We start from the raw sequence: 18166 nt of genomic DNA on the forward strand, positions 1-18166 counted from the left end.
ACTTCAGGCCTGATTGTAAAAAACAAAAAAAACAAACAACTACCTAATGACCCAGTCATGTATTGTCCTGCAAAGACACACACATAATACTATAAGGGTTTTGTGATCACACATGATTAATATTGATTTCCAATGGAGATATTTATTGGTTTGGCCAAAATCTTTATTTTAAAATAACATTATGTGAGATAAAGTTAACTTTATTGATCTAACAACAGGAGCATTCTCATGTACAGGATGTACAATAAATGTACATCATGCAGAGGTGAACGAAAAAAATAAATCTATTTAATCGTAAATACACATTATGATCCACATTCATCAACATGTATGTAAACAATTTACACTGATATATACTGTGGGTCGTGCTAAGGAAGATGACAGTATTGTTTCCCTCTCACACTGTGGATACAGCAGTCTATTGCTGAACATGCTCACAGTTCTTTATACACCACAAAGTGGAGATCAATCTTTTGCAATACTGGAGCTAAAGTGTGATAATCATAGCCATTTTTCTTTAATTATGTCAGATAAATTCAACATGTTTAAAACGATGGGCCTAATGCAATGCAAAGGATTTGAAGTCAGGATCAAGCCATACATTTGCCAATATATATTCGGTTCTCCTGATAAAGATGAAAAACAAAACAAAAAACTATAACCAATATCCTATACAGTGTATGTATATTTATTTTACTGTTATAATAATTTCACAATGTTTAAAAAACAATTGTGTCAGTGTATAGCATAACTCACTCCAGACAGTAAAAGAAAAAAGAAAGGAAGGAAAGAAAAGAAAAGAAAAGAAAAGAAGAAAACACTTTATAATAAAGTTTAATGTGCCATAATTAAAACGAGGCTGGTTGTGAAGCTTTTCTGCCCTCAGCTGGCCACAAATGATAAATTCGTGTATCTTAAAAACTTAACTCTTATTTGATTCTATGCGCGTTAACTCACCAAATCTTCATACTTTTCATAAATGTAGCTTTTTTAAACGCATCAAAAAAAATTACAGAATATCTGTAGCAAGAAAAGACAGTCTTGCTGTGACGAACAAATAAGTTAGAAAGGTCCCAATTAAGCTGAAATGGTGATAGAATCCCCCCCCCCCCCCCCCCCAGGCTCATTAATTAAACATTATTATATCTTACCCACGTAAAAAAGTTATTTAAAAAAAAAAAAAAACTCTCCTCCCTGCTCATGTTTTCCTCCCAAAAGTAGCCTTAATCACACACAGATGCGAAAATAAATGACTGATTTGAATTGCCACTGATTCGTTTAAATTAGTGTCCATCAAAATAACAGCCAATCAGAAGCAGAGCATTGGTTAGTAAATCCGCCTCTGTCCCCTAAACGTGTTTACGGGGAATATGGAGGAGGGGCGGAGCGGAATTTGTAAATACTGTATGTTGAATATATCTGTTTGATGTATTCTGGGGGTGCGAGCCAGCTCGTTAACTAAACACCCTTTACCAAACAATCGCATAAACTCACAACTTCCAGTGTTTTCGATCCACGTTACAGAATCACGAGGGAGAATATTTACGCAGGCAAAGATGACAAGACTCAAGATAGTGCTCGTCTGAAGGACATTAGGTTCGTCACTTAAAAACACATATTAAGGCACTGCTTTAAGTTCTCATTGTGTTCAACTTTAATAACGATATAACTCGACCTGAATCCAATGAAGGAGAACAAAATACGAACAAAAACTACTGGACAACAAGCGTGACAAATGTAGTTTGGGGAGGTGAATCATCTTGATCTTCGTGTATCTTCGGCCTCGCTCGTATAAAATTGTTGTTCTGACGTCATGCTCGGCTAATGCCCTGCACGGATTAAAGATGGCGCCCTCTCATGTGCTGAGGTGCTGTAAACGGGTTATAAACTGGGTACCTGCCGTCTTTATTAATCTGGTGGTCGGCTGGTCTTATTACGCCTATGTGGTGGAGCTATGTGTGTGTAAGTACTCTCACTTTTTTATGGATATTCAGCCGTTACGGGGTTCGATCGACACTCGCGTTGACAGTTGCGTTGGTGCCAACTTTGACAGGCTGCTTGAAGTGAGACATCAGCAGCCCACTTATTTCTCCTCGATAAATCACTTTAATCAAAGCGTTTTATCACTACAACATGCACATGCCTTTTCCCGTTTAGGGTCTCAGAGAAAATTCTGTCATCAACTTAACTTTTGTGTTGTTACTCATCCGTTAACATGGAAACGTCGCCAGGCTTGTTTAACTTTCTCCTGCAGTTTTCTTCTGTTAATGTTCTGCATTGGAAAGTGTGAGGCAATAAGAAGTTGTCGCAAATAATTCAGATGTCAGAATTGTTTTAATTTAAATTTTTCATTTGTATTTATGTTATCGTCATGCTTCTGAGTTGTGCAAACTTAATTACTTATATATAGTTTTCTTTCTCATGTGACCAAAGCTCACCAACAGTACCTGTAGGGAGACAGTTAGAAATAATTCTCTATCTAAATCCATGTCAATATATTTGTCAATTCATTAATTAAAGCCGATACCCACTACTGTTGTTTATTTCTTTTTTGTTACTCTCAAAGAAAATGTCTATTAAATGGACTAGATTATCATCGAGATAAGGAACTAAAATCAGCCATTACAACACTGAACACTCTAAATTGAAATTTATTTACACACATCACATTAGAAGATTTATTTTTAAATCTAAGTTTTATTGTGTTATTTCCAATAGTATTTTTTTTCTTTAAGCACATTCACTTTAGATTTATTACTTTTGTCTCCAAATAAACTATGATCGTTATATGTGAATTTAAAATATAAAAAACAGATCTCAACACGCAGATACCTGTCATTTTAGAACAGCTTTTTAAAGCGGAGTATTTATTATCTTATTACTTATTGAATAGTTATGAGTGCTGGGACAGGCATCGCCCCCACTCGCAGTGACCTTTTGTACAGTTTGTGTCAGGCCTGAGCTGATGACAACAATATGTAGTCGTACTGTAGTTAAGTCTGTCGCTCAGCTGCTGCGGTCGGGACCGGGACATCCCTGCTGCCTAAACAAAGCTCTCTGTCAATGGTGGATCTCCGCTGGCCGTGCCAGGCTGCTGCCACATGGTGCCAGAGAGCGGGTGTGTGTGTGTGTGTGTGTGTGTGTGTGTGTGTGTGTGTGTGTGTGTGTGTGTGTGTGTGTGTGTGTGTGTGTGTGTGTGTGTGAAGAGAGGATGTGTACTCGAGTCCGCCGAGGACATTCACGACTGTTTTCTAATACATTTTCTCTCTGCCTCTTGCAGATACAATCAGAAACGATGCAGAACGAAGTAAGCGGCGCCACAGACTCACGGTTCCTTTCTCCATTTCCGTTCATGTGAATCGTTCTTCACAAGCATTACTCTATCTTAGATGTTCTTCCTCTCTTCTTTTCAACAGTTTGCTATTTGATCCTCTTTCATATTGCCCTCTTCATGTTTATATGGGCATACTGGAAAACCATCTGGTCAACACCAGCCAGCCCTTCAAAAGCAGTAAGTTTGCTTTAGTGCACGTCCTGTTTTTTTATTATCTTTTATTAGTTGACTTAAAAAAAAAGAAAGAAAGAAAATAACTTCCATATGGGTGTAGATGCTGGTTGTCGTGAGCCCTTAAATGACTTTCGCCTCGTGTCTCCCTGGCAGTTCGTTCTGCCCAGAGCAGAAAAGGAACTGTATGAGCAAGAGGATCGAGCCGAGGTGCAGCAAGAGATTCTCAAGAAAGTAGCGAAGAATTTACCCATTTATACGCGCACCGCTGGAGGAGGTGAGTCTTTCATCACGGCAGCAGGAAGGCCCTTTTTTTCAAAAACTGCAAATCGTCAACGTCATTTTAATCTTATTCTGTATACAATACATTTTAGTTTGACAATGCCGAACATTTCTCTATGTGGTAGTGTATTGGTTTATGAATACGTTACCAAAAGTTCAAATGTTATTCAACATCTTTTAACGAAACCTGAAGAAGTTGACATTTTTATATACAATGCTGCAATGCCTTCTTGCCACAAAATGCAGTGAAATGTCAAAAATGGATTCCACCGTGTTTTTACAAACTCCCTCAGTTCTGGTTTGATGCTCATGATCTTTAACTCGGGTTTCAGTGTTGTGTATTGACCTCCACCGATTTTTAATAATCACTTTTTACCCAATAGCTTATAATTCCAACTGTACCGTTCAATTCCAACTGTACATTTCACTGAACGTTTACCATCTGAATGACTTCACAGGGACAAACATGCAGAGCGGAGAAAGTAGCGGCACCATGTAACGCCGCTGCTTTTAATCAGGGGAATAGTCACATTGAGCAGAAATGAATAGAACGGGGCTCAACTGTTCACAGTAGTACTAAGTTTCCACATGGCCACTCTGAAGATGTCGCTTTATAATTAACACAATCAAGAAGAGTCTGAAACATGATTACACTCTAAAGAAAAAGATGGACACCAAAACAACCTCTCTCTTGTTTTGTTTTGTAAGGATCTGGAATGAGATTGCATAAATGTGTTGCTACGTGGACTTCCCCTTTTTCGCCAGAAGTGCAAATAATGCCGATGGCAGGCTGCCGTTTCCCCTGCTAATGAATATCACGCTCGTCTAACGCGTGTTTACGGAAAAAAGGGCGCATGAGGAGTGTTAATTGGCCTCAGGTGCTCGTCTTTTCCTCTGTGGACGGCAGCGAGCTCATCCGCTCATCAACAGTCCTCATGTCACCCACCGAGTTCCACCGAAACATCTGGAGGATAAAACGTTTAGAGATTAAAGCACAGAAATACAGCGAGCACGACTACAAAGCAGAAGATCGCTGAACCAACAACCTCTCTCTCACCTTGAAGTCGGGTCTGTCTTCAACCTAAACGGCCTTTTGTTTCTTAAATCGTTTCAAAATGTTGTTCTTGTCTGGGTTCCTCTTTAGTCTCCCCTGCTGCTCCTGAATTAAACTTGCATAAAAGGCTTGAAAATGCCTTTTTGTTTGTTTTTAATTCACATTTCAGCTCCTTCACCAACAATGAATGTGATGCTTTCTCCTTGCAGCCGTCCGATACTGTGACATCTGCCAGGTCATCAAACCTGACCGCTGCCATCACTGCTCAACGTGCGAGATGTAAGTGAGCGCGCCGTTTGATTAAATACCCCAAAAAGTCATTTTCTCGCTGCCGTCAAACATGAATGTTTTGCTATCATAGTGAACGACTGTTTTGTTTCTGTAAATGGTCAGTTTGAATGAACCGCTTTAGGTTTTTCAGCCAACTTTTTTTTGTGGCTTAACTCCCTCCACTTGTACTTCTTACATTCTAAAAACTTTTTTTGAATCTCAGAGCGACAGTAAACGGATCGATTCAGCTGATAGTTACAGTGATCAATACTGACGCCACAGAGTTCAAGTGTGATGAAGTTACGTCAGTAACTCGTTTCTCTCATGTCAGAAATAAAGTTCCTTCCAAAGTCCAGCTAGTTTACCTGTTGACTTAATTACTATCTGACTGAAGAATTGATAAAAGTTTAATTATAATTGGTCTCGTTTATAATATTAATAATATTTAAGTAAGTACTTTTGGCCCACCTTACGTCTAATATAAGAATTCAGGACCTTGTTCTCAGTGAAACCTTTGATTCTTCGATTTGGAAGATTTGATAGTAATAAACAAGTTTTTTTGCTCTTCCCTTCTCACAATCCGAAGGTGTGTGCTGAAAATGGACCATCACTGCCCCTGGTAGGACCTTTTTTTCAACGTTTAACCTTTCATTTCCTTTTTTTCCTTACATTTTTTCTATCCTGTGGTTTTCATTGTTTAAAAATAAGTATCAAAGAAAAACATATCTATATGTATCATATAATGACTGTCTTGCTTTACTCTCTGTTCCCTGTTTTGTTCCAGGGTGAATAACTGCGTTGGGTTTTCAAACTACAAGTTCTTCGTTCTGTTTTTGGCCTACGCCTCACTCTACTGTTTAGTCATTTGTGCAACAGTTGTCCAGTATTTCATCAAGTTCTGGACCGTGAGTACACAAACCTCCTCTCAACCTTCACATGTGATGCCTGTCTTGTCTGCACTTAGTCTAAATTTGATAGCGAGGTTCACAGCCACAACTAACAACGTGCCTCTCGTCGACAACATAGATGTTTAAATTCCGTGTCGCGTGACGTTGACCAACTGCTTTTTCTAAACTTGTCACTGTGGTGCGAGTGTGTCGCGTGGTGGCTTATCAAGGGATCCTCCTCAGTACTTGCTCTACATGAGACAATGGGCTCTAGCACATAGTGCAGCAGTGAGTTGGCATATTTTTTATTGCAGAATACACTAAGACAGCAATGGGAGAGGCGTCGTGCGATTTTGAAATATGCGTGAGACCGAGGCAACAGAAGAAACAATAAAATCAACCCAGACTTACCTTTTTGAATAGAACTGCTTTTTTTTTGTTTGTTTTTACAGACTGAGGCTGCTATTAATGCTCTTTTAAAAATTTTTTTTCATGTTTCTCTTGTTCCATAAAGAAACAGGAACCAAACTCGCATGCCAAATTCCACATCTTGTTCCTGTTTTTTGTGGCCGCCCTGTTCTTTATCAGCATCGTGTCGCTTCTCAGCTACCACCTCTGGCTTGTGGGAAAGAACAGGACCACGATTGGTAGGAAAAGCGACATTAGTGAGACCTTTAAACCTCTCTGTGTGCAATCGCAAAGCCCGCCACTCACCAGCTAAATTCTTTTTTTCAGAGGCGTTTAGGGCCCCCGTCTTCGCAAACGGGCCCGACAAAAGCGGCTTTTCTCTGGGCTTCAGCCGGAATGTGGCTGAGGTGTTTGGGGACCAGGCCAAGTACTGGTTTGTCCCTGTTTTCTCAGCGTGAGTCTTCAACAGATTTTAGTCTCTTCAACAATCGCCGCTCGATGAGCCCCTGTGTTAGGGTAAAAACTTCATAAACCTTTAACCTGCGCTTGTTTTTATGTTTTTGTTTTTTTTTCTTTCAGCCAGGGAGACGGACACTCCTTTGTCACCAGATTGGTGCACATAGATCCTGAACGAGCAAACAGCGTGCTCCAACAAAACGGCAAAAGGTTGATAAATATTCATCTTTTTTTTTTTTTCTTCCCCCAGAATACTAAGCGTTTTGTCTGCTGTGTGTTGATATGTGCTGCGACTCTTTTCACAGCCCTGCGGATGGAGAGGTCAACTCCTGTGTGGTTTCTAGCAATGTGCAACACACAGAGGTGCTGAGCAAAGAAAAAACTGGTGCGTTGTGGATTTTTTATTTTCTATTTCTTTTTTTATTGCCGCTCAAAGTGTGACTGACCCCCAGGTGTTCATAAACGTGTCATGTCCTTTCAGATGGAGAGCACGTGGTCTCTGTATCGATGGAGAGTGAGCCATAGAGGGTGAGGGGACATGTTTAGGACCTTTGCCCCCCCCCCCCCACACACACACACACACACTCTCTCGTGTTAATCTGTGCTTTGTTGGTTGCGGCAGGTCGCAGAATAAAACCCGCAGACCAAGTTTGACGCCTTACTCAAGCTCCACCATCACGGGAGCCGTCCTTCACTTTCACTTTACATTTCAGGAGAGCCTCAAACCAACTGTTTTTGTGTGTTTGTATTTACATGTGTTAAGTGGTGCACTCCTCCTCTGGTTTGCACCACTTCCACAACCGATGTCATGTTGACAGAGACCTCGCAGCGAGCAGGTGGAGCGCTCCGGTCCGATGCTGAGGTGATTTTGGTCTTTAGCCAAAGACCCTCAAACGTTTACGATTGCTTCTGGGACGCTCCGTAAGCCAAATTTTAATCTGTCTTTATTGTTTGTCAAGACACAATAACCACTTTACACTTTTTGAAGAAGTTCAACCTTTATCAGTGTTAATCAAATGTATTACAACTAAACCTGGAACCGGGTTCTGTTTGTCGAGCTGAGGAAGTTAAGATTTACACGTTAACACCAAAAGGGTGAGACACTTTCCTTTGCTGTCAGTACGTCTTATGAGTTCTGAACTACAAGCACAGTGCAATTATGAAGACCAGCAGTCAACTGTCACTTGGTCTCAATTTTAGTTTACATATTTGACGATATGTATGGGAAATCTTTCTGTTTACACTTTTTATAGTATTTATATCTTTTTTGCAGTTAAATTATTTTTTTTCTATGTTGCGTAAACGTGCAGATTTAAGTTTAAAATGTGAGGACCAAATAATTTTTTTATTTCCAGTTGTGTTGGTTTAATCTCATTCCAAATATATACTTTTAAGACAGATTGACTAATCAATGGTCTGTAGAGCTGATGTGTGTGATCAATGAGACTGCCGCTTTTTTTTTTTATTGCACTACAAATATTTACCACTTGCTTTTTGCTTATATACTTTATCTTTGTTTTGTGCTTTGTTTTATTTGTTATTGTTTTCTCTTCGATACTTTAGATTATTTCTGTTTCTTTAATTTTCTGAAGGCACAATGGATTTGACAGGGACATTTTGCAAAGTGTTTTCATACTCCTCAGCATTTAAAAAAAAAATATATATACCGGTATATAAAATCATGTTTGTGAATTTTTTCAGTCCTGATTTTACTGGCGTCATTGTGACATTTATTGAGCTTGAAAGGCAAAGAGCACAAATGAATTGGTGCTTTAAAAAGTTATGGACATTGGTTCCACGGTGTCCTTGAGCCGAAACCGTAAGAGAGAGATAAGGTTGAGTCTATGTAGCACTATGTGTCGGTAATGAAAGAGTGTCAATACACTTGTGTTTCTCTGAACCGTTACTCCTTGTTTCATTATTTTACATTCCTCTTAGTGGCCATGATGCACGGCACAATAAAGGCTCTGCCTGTATGATCACTAGATAACAATTATGTGCAGAGATGTGAATGTGTTCACTGTAGTTAATGACTAACTGGGTTCACTCTCCTGTCACACAGGAGAGAGTAAAAATCTCTATGGGTTACATAAACCTATCCATCAATTATTATTATTATTATTTTTTTTTTTAAATCAACATTTCAACTAATATTAACTTATATCCAAAACTAGCATCATCAAGTTGGTAGCCTTTGTAGGATATATTTTATTTGCGAAGTCCAATGGAATTATCTCACATTTACCCTTTTTAAATATTTGTACTAAACCCATAAACTGATCATAGCATGTTCTGAAAACAATGTTTTAAAGATATTTCACTTTGAACGATTACTAGAGAGTTCAAGCATCTCTGGGCAGCTTGACATGCTAAGGTAATTAAACCTGTCAAAAAACAACCTTTTATTATGAAATGTGTTCATGCTGGGTGACCTTGAGCGGTAACAATAAATAAAATGTAAGAAAATACAAGATGAGTCATATTTGTATTTATTTCTTTTAACACAAAATGATGTACCCACATTTCCTCACAATTTATAGCCTTCCTTTAACCACAAACCTAAGAGCTTCAGTTCTAGTCTTCCTGGATCTCAGTGCTGCTATCGACATAGCTGATCATAACTGCAGGAACTTCATTCTGGTTTTTGTGATCCAGTTTCTGTTCAGTTTTACTTCAATGATTGTGAGTGAGGAAGAAAGTTTTTGTTTGGAAATAAATATCCTTCACTCAGCCCCAATACTTAGTATCTTTTATTTGGACACACGCTGGAGCGAGTCAGACTGTCTCATCTAACCTGGGAACTTAAAGGCAAATGGGCTCATTTATTTAACATCTATTTGCTCCCTCTGGCTCAGATCATTACAACAGCCACTCTGACACAGCTATATATTCTGTATATTAGTGTTCATGAAAGACAGCGCAGAATCTTATACTTGCTGAGAAAGTACATAAATTAATGACTGGATGTGTTGGAACTTTTTAAAAATTAGGTTAATTGTTTTTGGCCCCAAAAGGAAAAAACGTTAGGTACATCTTTCCTTATATACTGTGAATAGCCTTGTGTCTGAATGGTACCACACCGTGTGCACAATTATTAGGCAGGTGAGTATTTTGACCATATCATAATTGTATATGTATTTCCCATCTGTAAAGTTTATAAAAGTAATTGCAGAGCAATCAGGAGATCTGTATTTGTGTAATGAGGGAACGTGTGGCCTAAAGAGATCAACGACATATCAAGGTTTAAAAAAAATGTAATAGACTCTCAAAAGTCCAAAATTGTCATTTTCAGGGGGAGGTAGCACATTAAAATTGCGAAGATATTTGGCCATGTTCAAAGAACTGACACGACAAAATTAAAGCATGAAGCTGCTAGGAACATATTGCACTTCAGTGCTGGCATATTCCACAACAATATATACCTGGAGTAGTAACTCCCAGAACTAGTGGCCGTTTGTAGAGGATCTTTCAAGAAGACCATGACTTTCACGAAAAACAATCTGCACGCATCAAAGTACTCCACTGTATGGCTTGCCTGTCAATGACTTAAAGATGACAGGAGAAAGACATGGCCCCTTATTAAACTTGTTGGGAGTTTTACCATGAAGGAAAACAGTCGACCGCTCTGATGATCTGTCTGGGAAGCTGAGTGTTGTTTTTTTGTTTTTTTCGGTAGGTGTTTTTTTTTGTTTTTTTCACAGCGCCGCCTCTGCCTCCCTCCACTGGGAACTTATTTTTTAAATAAACTTTATTTGAAGTTTGCCACTGGCAGCTTCTTTTTTTTTTTTTGCAGACTCACACTGATGACGTAACACTTCCGTGCACTCGGTAAGTGGCGTTTAAACGAAGGATAGACAGAACAAGGTGGAGCAGAGAAGGCTAGAATTAAGAAGAGGAAAGCTCTGAAAACAGATGCAACAAAATGTGCTAAGATTGGCAACTTGTTCATTAAAACCAGCCTCACGGTTAAAAACAAGAAATGATGATGGAACGGGAAAGATGTTTAACTTAGCATCCAAACCACTGTTCAATTTGATTGTCAAGTCGAGAAATTCTTTGGCATATGACATGAAATTATATAATTTGAATAATAGTATGATGCAACGCCACATAACTGTGGAACTTTGTCTTTTGGCTCCTCAGAAACCAGATCCAGCAGCACCAAGCAGGTCGGATTGATCTCAGGATATATCATATTATTATATTCAATATAATTAAGAGTATGATGGAGACCTGCACTGAGATTCTAGATGATTCAGCTCTACATTAATGAAACTGAGCTGAACGTTGTAAAAAGGGGATATTTGTGCTGAGAATTTAGACCATTTTTAAAAGGTGATTTAGTGTCAGAAGCAGAGCCAGTGGTGGAGGGGATTGATCCCGTCAGTATGGAAGGAACAGCTGAGCTGCTGTAACAATCAAGCATTAAATCCAATATATGAAAGGTTTCTCAACAGTACATCTCATTAAAAACAGACTCAGGAGCACCTTGACCGAGAAGAAACTTGAGGCATTCATGCTCATGGGCACTGAGAAAGAAATTCTCGTGTTTTTGGAAAATGATATTGTCATAAACAAAGTGGCAGAGACCAGTGCACTGCTCAGGGTTTATTAATGTTTTAGGGTCGGCCATGTTTCTTTGAAAAACATATGATAGTGTTATGAGAAAGTTCATTTTTTGAATTCTATATTATGAATATAATATTTTAGGTTTTGTTTCATCTTTAAGGTTTGGATATCTGTTTACACTTATTTGAAATATAGATTCTGAAATTTAAAAAAGTTGTTGGTGCACTTGTGTTGAACAAAATTTTCACTATGAAGTAACCCTTACTTGCAATGAATTGGAACATTTTTAGAAAAAGACACTGAATTACAAGGCTTTACAGAACAGCACAATAAAATTCACATGTAAGATTATAATTACATGATTTTAATAGGTCGTGATCTAAAGTGGGCCGGTCTGAGGTATGAAACTCCAGGGCAGAAAATGAGTCCCTCTCCGGCCCTGGTTCATTGTACGTAATACTGACATAACACACAAACCTGGAACAATGTGTGCGGACTTCACGCTCTGTTTGAAGATGAAACTTGTGTTCTTCACTGTTCCAAGACTCTTGAGTGGGTCACTCGTTCCTCTGGCTCGGGGAATGTAAAGAGCTGGGCATGAGATTTGATGATTTGCCAGGAGAAGTTGAACGACCTCAGTGTCGTTCACCGCTGCGTAACTCCTCAACAGATAAAGTTCAGTTCTGCTTTCCAGCCTTTCTTAAGATGTTGTCGTTAAATTTCCGCTTTGGATTTAGAGGCAATAAATCTTACAATAAAGATACTTCATGTACGTGCGTTGCACAAATAGCTTTTTTGCATTAATTACAATACTTTAAGAGAACGTAGGACACAATGTTATATACTTGAACATAGTAGTCTTCTGACTGCATACCCCAGAACATAATACCGTCATTTTATTAAAAATAAATCAATCAATCTGATGACACCACACAATATGGAATTTCAATAGAAATGTATTTGAGAAGTGAGGAATGTATACTTGTGGATGAAAGTGAATATCAAAAGTCGACCACATATTTTGCGCTACAGAAATGTCTTTATCTCTTTATTTTCACAGTTAAGGAAACAACACACCCTGTCAAAGTTCACCTCACTTTACACACTCCCCAAGTCTTCACCGTACTCACGAAATGTCTGACCTTGGTCTTTTTTTTTTCTTTTTTTCTTTGCTGTGAATAAATGAGAGCTGTTAAGTCTTCTCATAAACTGGCTGTCATTGCCCTGCCAGCCGTCCGGCTGTCACTTCTTCAGTGACACAGGAAGTGTAAAGTACACTGTGATGCGAAGGAGGAGAAGCGCTTTCTTTCACTTTTCCCGAGACAACCCACTGAACATTTCTTTTTAAACTGATTTGTTTTTTAAACTGTTGAAGAGGACAATCTGCCTGCCATGGACAAAACCCTGAACAACACCATTGATCCGGCTTGTTTACAAGACCCGCCACTGGCGGGTGACATGCTGAAGCGTAAGTGACCTGCATTACATTACTACATCCTATATAGTGATAACAGTTACTGACTGATCTGTGTGCGGTCGAAGCATCATTAGTACATTTGAAAATATCTTGTGTGATATCTTGCGTTTCTAAAATCCAACTCAATAGGATTGAAAATGTGAATGTTCAGGGAGTCTGCCGACATCAGTACCATTTCATTTGTTCGTTTCATGTGTTTTGTGTCTGTGCCACCTCAATGTTATAGGATGCTATTCTATAATCCAAACCAATGTTTCCTTTTGTCTCCACTGCTGTCGTTTTGAATTAGAGCTCGACGTGTTTGGGGTCTGCTTGTACTCCATGCTCACCTTCATGTCCTGCGTCTCCCTGCTGCTGTACCTGGAACAATGCATCTATATTTATAAAAAGATTGACTACCCCAAGAAGACGACTATAATTTGGATAAATGGCGCAGCACCCGTAAGTAGGCTGCAAAATTCTGATACCAATGAAACAATAAATCTTATGAGATTAAGTAACAGAACGATGCAGCATGTAAACCCAGGGATTAAAACATTCCGCTGATGTTACCTTCTTGAGCTCAGTGTCGAATTTCTCTCCTCCAGGTAATCGCCACCATGTCGTGCTTTGGGATGTGGATCCCTCGGGCAGTGATGATCACAGACATGACATCAAACTGGTGCGTTTTCCCGCCAACAACCATAAGATTAAAAATGATGTGTTTCACAGTTTTAGTAAGACCGAGGAGAGGCATTTGTGCTTGCTTCTTCATTGGGTTGTGCTTTTTTTTTTTTTTAATTCATATTTCTTATCTTTAGGCAGCAGTGGATCGGTTTGTGCAACGGGTCATCTTTAAACATAGGCAGTCCGATTCCCCGTCTTCTGTCAATGTTTCTTTGGCACATCAATGTGTGTTGTCAATCATTGAGCGTACTAAACGTGACTTACTGTATATAAATTTGCTTCAGAGGCAAAATACGCTTGACCTTTTATCACAGTGGTGTCCAGCAGGGGTCGGTCACACATTACAATGAACTGTGTCTTTTTCTTTTTTTTTGTGTGTGTGTGAATCACGTCTCAGAATCTGAAACAGCGTTTTCTGATTCTGGTCCTGGTTGAATGGCCACACAGTAAATGTTCTTCATGCCTTAACCAGAGAAAAGTAGATTAACAGCTTGACAAGTCATTGCCAATGCAAGCCGATGGATGTGCAGTTGCACAGCCGGCCTTTCGTATGTTTTTTTTTAGTGGAGCCACGTATAAATTAAACAAACGTGAACAACAGAAAAACAATCGATCGTTTCTTTAACGACACTATGATTAGATATAATGATTAACTTCCCCGCTTAACTAAATGAGTCATTGCACATGTTTTCTACGATCACTCAACTGGCCAGCATCTAAAGTCGGCTTGTTAAAATCTTAAACCCTTCTTATGTACAAAGTTCCTTTATTCCATGAGGTCCTCATAGTGCAAACATCTTCTGGGTGCACGTGTTCTCGTGAGGAACTTTTTCTGTGCAGAATGTGGATGTTCTTCCTGAGCTTACGTGGCTTTTCTCTGGGGACTCCAGTTTTCTTCCAAAGTTCAAAAACATGGTTTGGAAACTAATTAATGGCTCCACATCGCCTTTAGGCTCGGTGTGTACGTGAAAGTGAGAGCTCCACACCATCATCACTCCAGAACATTTTATGGCAAAAAGATCATCGAAACCCTCAAAGAAGCTTCAGTGAGGCAGTTACAAACCTGTGATCGCCGAAAAAGATTCCAGTGATGTTTTTCTCTCTCCGTCTGCAGTTATTTTGCAGTCGTGGTGTACAAGATCTTGGTCCTGCTCATTGAGGAACTGGGGGGCAGCACAGCGTTTCTGAAGCGCTTCAGTGGGGAAACCTTTCGGATCAACACAGGACCCTGCTGCTGCTGCTGCCTCTGTTTGCCCCGTGTGCCTGTGTCACGGTACATTACCTATACTTTCACGTAAAAAAAGCCACTTTGGCATTAGAACCATAAAGATTGTGTTCTTTAGTGTGTTCTGCAGATTAATTTGTTCCCACTGTTGTTCATGATCAATTTATTATCCCCTCCGATAATCATCAGCATTTAAACTGTTGCTCGTTCTCTGTCATTGTTCAGACGACTGCTGTTCTTACTGAAGCTGGGAGCTCTTCAGTATGCGATCCTAAAAACAGTGCTCTCTGTTCTCTCCGTTGTACTATGGACAAACGGTTACTTCGATCTGTCGGACGTGAGTGTTTCAAATGCCTCTCTGTGCATCTGATTGTACAAATAATCCAATTAACGGTACCATTTTAACATTGTTTTTTTTTTTCTTTTGCTGGTATTTCACAGCTCGAGATTACCGGCACAGCCATTTGGATTAACCCTTTTATTGGTGTCCTCACCATCACCTCCCTTTGGCCTGTCGCTATCGTCTTTATGAACACCAACAGATTTCTACGCAGCCTCCATATTGTACCCAAGTATTCTATGTACCAAGTGAGTCATTTGACCACTTTTTTGGTTTTCCTTCCATCCATCCATCCATCCATCCATCCATCCATCCATCCATCCATCCATCCATCCATCCATCCATCCATCCATCCATCCATCCACCCAGGAACTGGGAGATCATGCAAACTCCACATAGAAAAGCTCCAGAATTAAACTCCAGTAGTGTTAGCCGCTGCTGCACCGGGTCACGGAAAAAATTGCCCTCATCGGTTTCCTAGTCAAAAACACACTACATAAGCAGTTGCTCAATATTATTGAAGGGTTCCATATAAATTGGTTTACTATGTGTGTTCTGTACATGGTGTGCTCCATCCAACTGATACATGGCTGGAATTTTCTCCTCAGCTGGTACTTGTGTTGAGTCAGCTGCAGACGTCAATCATTAACATCCTGTCCTTAGACGGAACCATCGCCTGTGCCCCTCCACTCTCATCTCAAGCTCGTGGATCCAGTAAGAAACCCTCTTCGCTGATATGTAATGTGAAATAGTCTACTCGTGACGTTTCCATCTTAATCCTGTGCCTCTGTCCTGCAGTGCTGAGCCAGCAGATGATGATCATGGAGATGTTCATAATCACTCTGATCACCCGGTTTTATTACCGTCGCACATATGACGCGCTTCCTTCTGAGGCACATGACAACGAAGAGAACGAAAAGACTAACCTGGAGGCAGCTCTGGTGGAGCATGATGTCTAAGAAAGAAGTGAGGTCTGTGAGAGTCAACGCTGCTCTTTAACAGACGAACACAGTCCTGCAAGTCAGGAGAACATCGGGGATGAACTTTTTACCTCATTCTGTTATATAAGCGTTTTAAAAAAAAGTGAAATATACTTTTCATGACAATATCTGTCATTTTAGGTAGCAAAATAGTCCCTCTGAAGATTGACCCTGGTGAGAGCTGCAGGTTGTCTACAGGAATCCCTAATATGTTTTTATGTTTTTAAAGAGTTTGAGTTGGTTAATAGGAGAGATCAAACTGTCACTGTAGGAGAGAAACACACTTTTTTATGTCTATAAATTTTCTTTTTTCACACCTAAAGTCAGGGTTTTATTTTTTACTTAGAAATCTTTTTTTTTGGTTGTTTTGCTTTGGAGGACAGAAACTGAGCCAGAATAAAAAAAAACACAAGACATCACGACGTTTGTAACCAGATTGGCATTTCAGGCATGGACGGTACATCCGTGAACTGATTTAATTTAATTTTTTACACTATTTATTTTGTTAATATGTGTGTGCGTGTACACTAGAAAGACAGCGTTACTTGCAAATGTCTGTTTACACGTGATCTATCATGATAACTAGACACTGTTGTAGTAAAATAAAGACTGGCACTAGTTAGCTACTATTACATAAACCTACTATAACCATTAGTTTAATGGATATATGGTTGGGTGTTGTTTGTACAGTAATTACTTTTGCTAAAGACAACTACACAGATTAATAGGATCTATTTTCTCTAGAGCACCTATTCAAATAAATGGAGAATTGAATCCCAGGCTCTTCATCCTATATTGATACTTTCTTCACTTTTTTTCAATCTAAAAATCATCATCTTTCTAATCATATATCTGCATCTTGTTTCCTCCCGATTTCAATCTAAGATACAAACAATATAAAGTTAATGATTTTTTAATATTACAAGCAAAGCAATGAGTAGCTTTTAACTGGAAGAAAAGTTTCACACCTTCAATTAGTGCTTGGATAAAGAATATGGCACAATGTATGTCAGTGGAGGTGAAAGAAAAAAGAAAGAAAGTGGCATTTAAAGTCCAAAGCCATGCTGAGGTTGAAGGCATGTTTACTACATAATATATTTGTAGTGTGACATTTCTTCATTATCATTATTTAATCTTTTGAATTGTATTCATTGGTCATGACTTTCTTATTTTGTATATTTACTCTGTATGGCGCCAACAAACAATTTATTACTTTGTACTGAGGGCAATGACGTGTACTGCATTCATGCTATCTTGTAATAAAAGAGAGAGAAAACTTGATTTTGTATGTAGGGGGGGGGGGGGGGGGGGGGGGGGGATTGTGTTCGCTAAAGAAAAAAGGATAATGTAACGCATACCAAATGCTTTCCTCTGTATGAACATATACATAATCATCTTTATCTGTCATTTATACAGTGCATACAACAAATCTTTGTTGCCGCGCGGTTGAGGTGTGGTTTTTACACTGACCCACTTTCACAGACTTCTTTGGGCCAGAAGATCCATGTGGATCTTTATTTTCTGACTCTTTGAAATAGACTTTAGGAAGCTGTGCCGCGTGTTGTTCTACCAGCAGAGGTCGCACCTGCTTCATGAGAAAACCTCAATTGTTAACCTGCTCACTAAAAAAAAAAAAAAAAAAGTCCAGTCTCCTCCTTCAGTTCACACGCTTTCTAAACAGAACTCTTATCTTAAATTAAGGTCACAACACAGATAATACATATTATGAATTGATAAATATAAATGATTAAATATGCAACTTGCGTTTGCATTTGCAGCGCACATATTGAGCATTTATTTTCTTTCTGTGTTTGAAGGTAAATACACAGTATGTATTCTAATCTAATAGAATCTATTGGTTTGACGTTGCAGAATAATTCATAATGGCTTACTGATAATAATAATTGCTGTGTGTGTGTCATAATTCTGAAAAAGCGTTACTCATAAGAATTATTAATTTAATGTTTGAATGTCTTATATTAAATTCTAAAGTCATACACGAGTTAGTGTTTTTGTAAATGGAAAAGTATAATCACAAGAATGCTAT

The 18166-nt window shown here is 39.0% G+C and overlaps 2 protein-coding genes across 5 annotated transcripts; both read left to right on the plus strand.

Annotated features, from left to right (window-relative positions):
• Positions 1–1825: 1825 nt before the first annotated feature.
• LOC308121985 (palmitoyltransferase ZDHHC20-B-like) lies at positions 1826–8767 on the plus strand. Of its 4 annotated transcripts, none has more exons than XM_080483566.1 (13): positions 1826–1962; positions 3281–3307; positions 3417–3511; positions 3662–3782; positions 5051–5120; positions 5698–5730; positions 5896–6016; positions 6513–6645; positions 6734–6860; positions 6986–7072; positions 7168–7247; positions 7344–7390; positions 7485–8766. In XM_080483566.1, exons 1-12 carry the CDS (start codon positions 1845–1847, stop codon positions 7385–7387), a joined length of 1056 nt encoding a protein of 351 aa, XP_080339692.1. In that variant the 5' UTR covers positions 1826–1844; the 3' UTR covers positions 7388–7390; positions 7485–8766. The 4 variants fall into 4 exon arrangements, 2 of the variants coding, with proteins under 2 accessions (XP_080339692.1, XP_080339691.1); XR_013936123.1 differs by having other exon boundaries at positions 1837–1962; positions 6990–7072; positions 7485–8759; XM_080483565.1 differs by having other exon boundaries at positions 7344–8767.
• Positions 8768–12823: 4056 nt separating this feature from the next.
• On the plus strand, positions 12824–16098 carry LOC308121986 (organic solute transporter subunit alpha-like; the record flags this gene model as incomplete). The annotated part of the gene is made up of 8 exons (XM_080483567.1): positions 12824–12899; positions 13198–13349; positions 13496–13569; positions 14689–14847; positions 15025–15136; positions 15241–15387; positions 15748–15853; positions 15938–16098. 8 exons carry the CDS (start codon positions 12824–12826, stop codon positions 16096–16098), a joined length of 987 nt encoding a protein of 328 aa, XP_080339693.1.
• Between the last annotated feature and the right edge of the window lie 2068 nt (positions 16099–18166).

Source organism: Lipophrys pholis (genome assembly GCF_963383615.2).
Source record: "Lipophrys pholis genome assembly, chromosome: 16".
NCBI classification, from domain to species: domain Eukaryota; kingdom Metazoa; phylum Chordata; class Actinopteri; order Blenniiformes; family Blenniidae; genus Lipophrys; species Lipophrys pholis.

Coding starts and splice junctions, on each gene's coding strand:
- LOC308121985 (XM_080483565.1), top strand. CDS start 1,845: ATGGCGCCCTCTCATGTGCTGAGGTGCTGTAAACGGGTTATAAACTGG. Junction 3,308..3,416: donor CAGAAACGATGCAGAACGAA/GTAAGCGGCGCC, acceptor TCTTTTCAACAG/TTTGCTATTTGATCCTCTTT. Junction 5,121..5,697: donor CACTGCTCAACGTGCGAGAT/GTAAGTGAGCGC, acceptor CACAATCCGAAG/GTGTGTGCTGAAAATGGACC.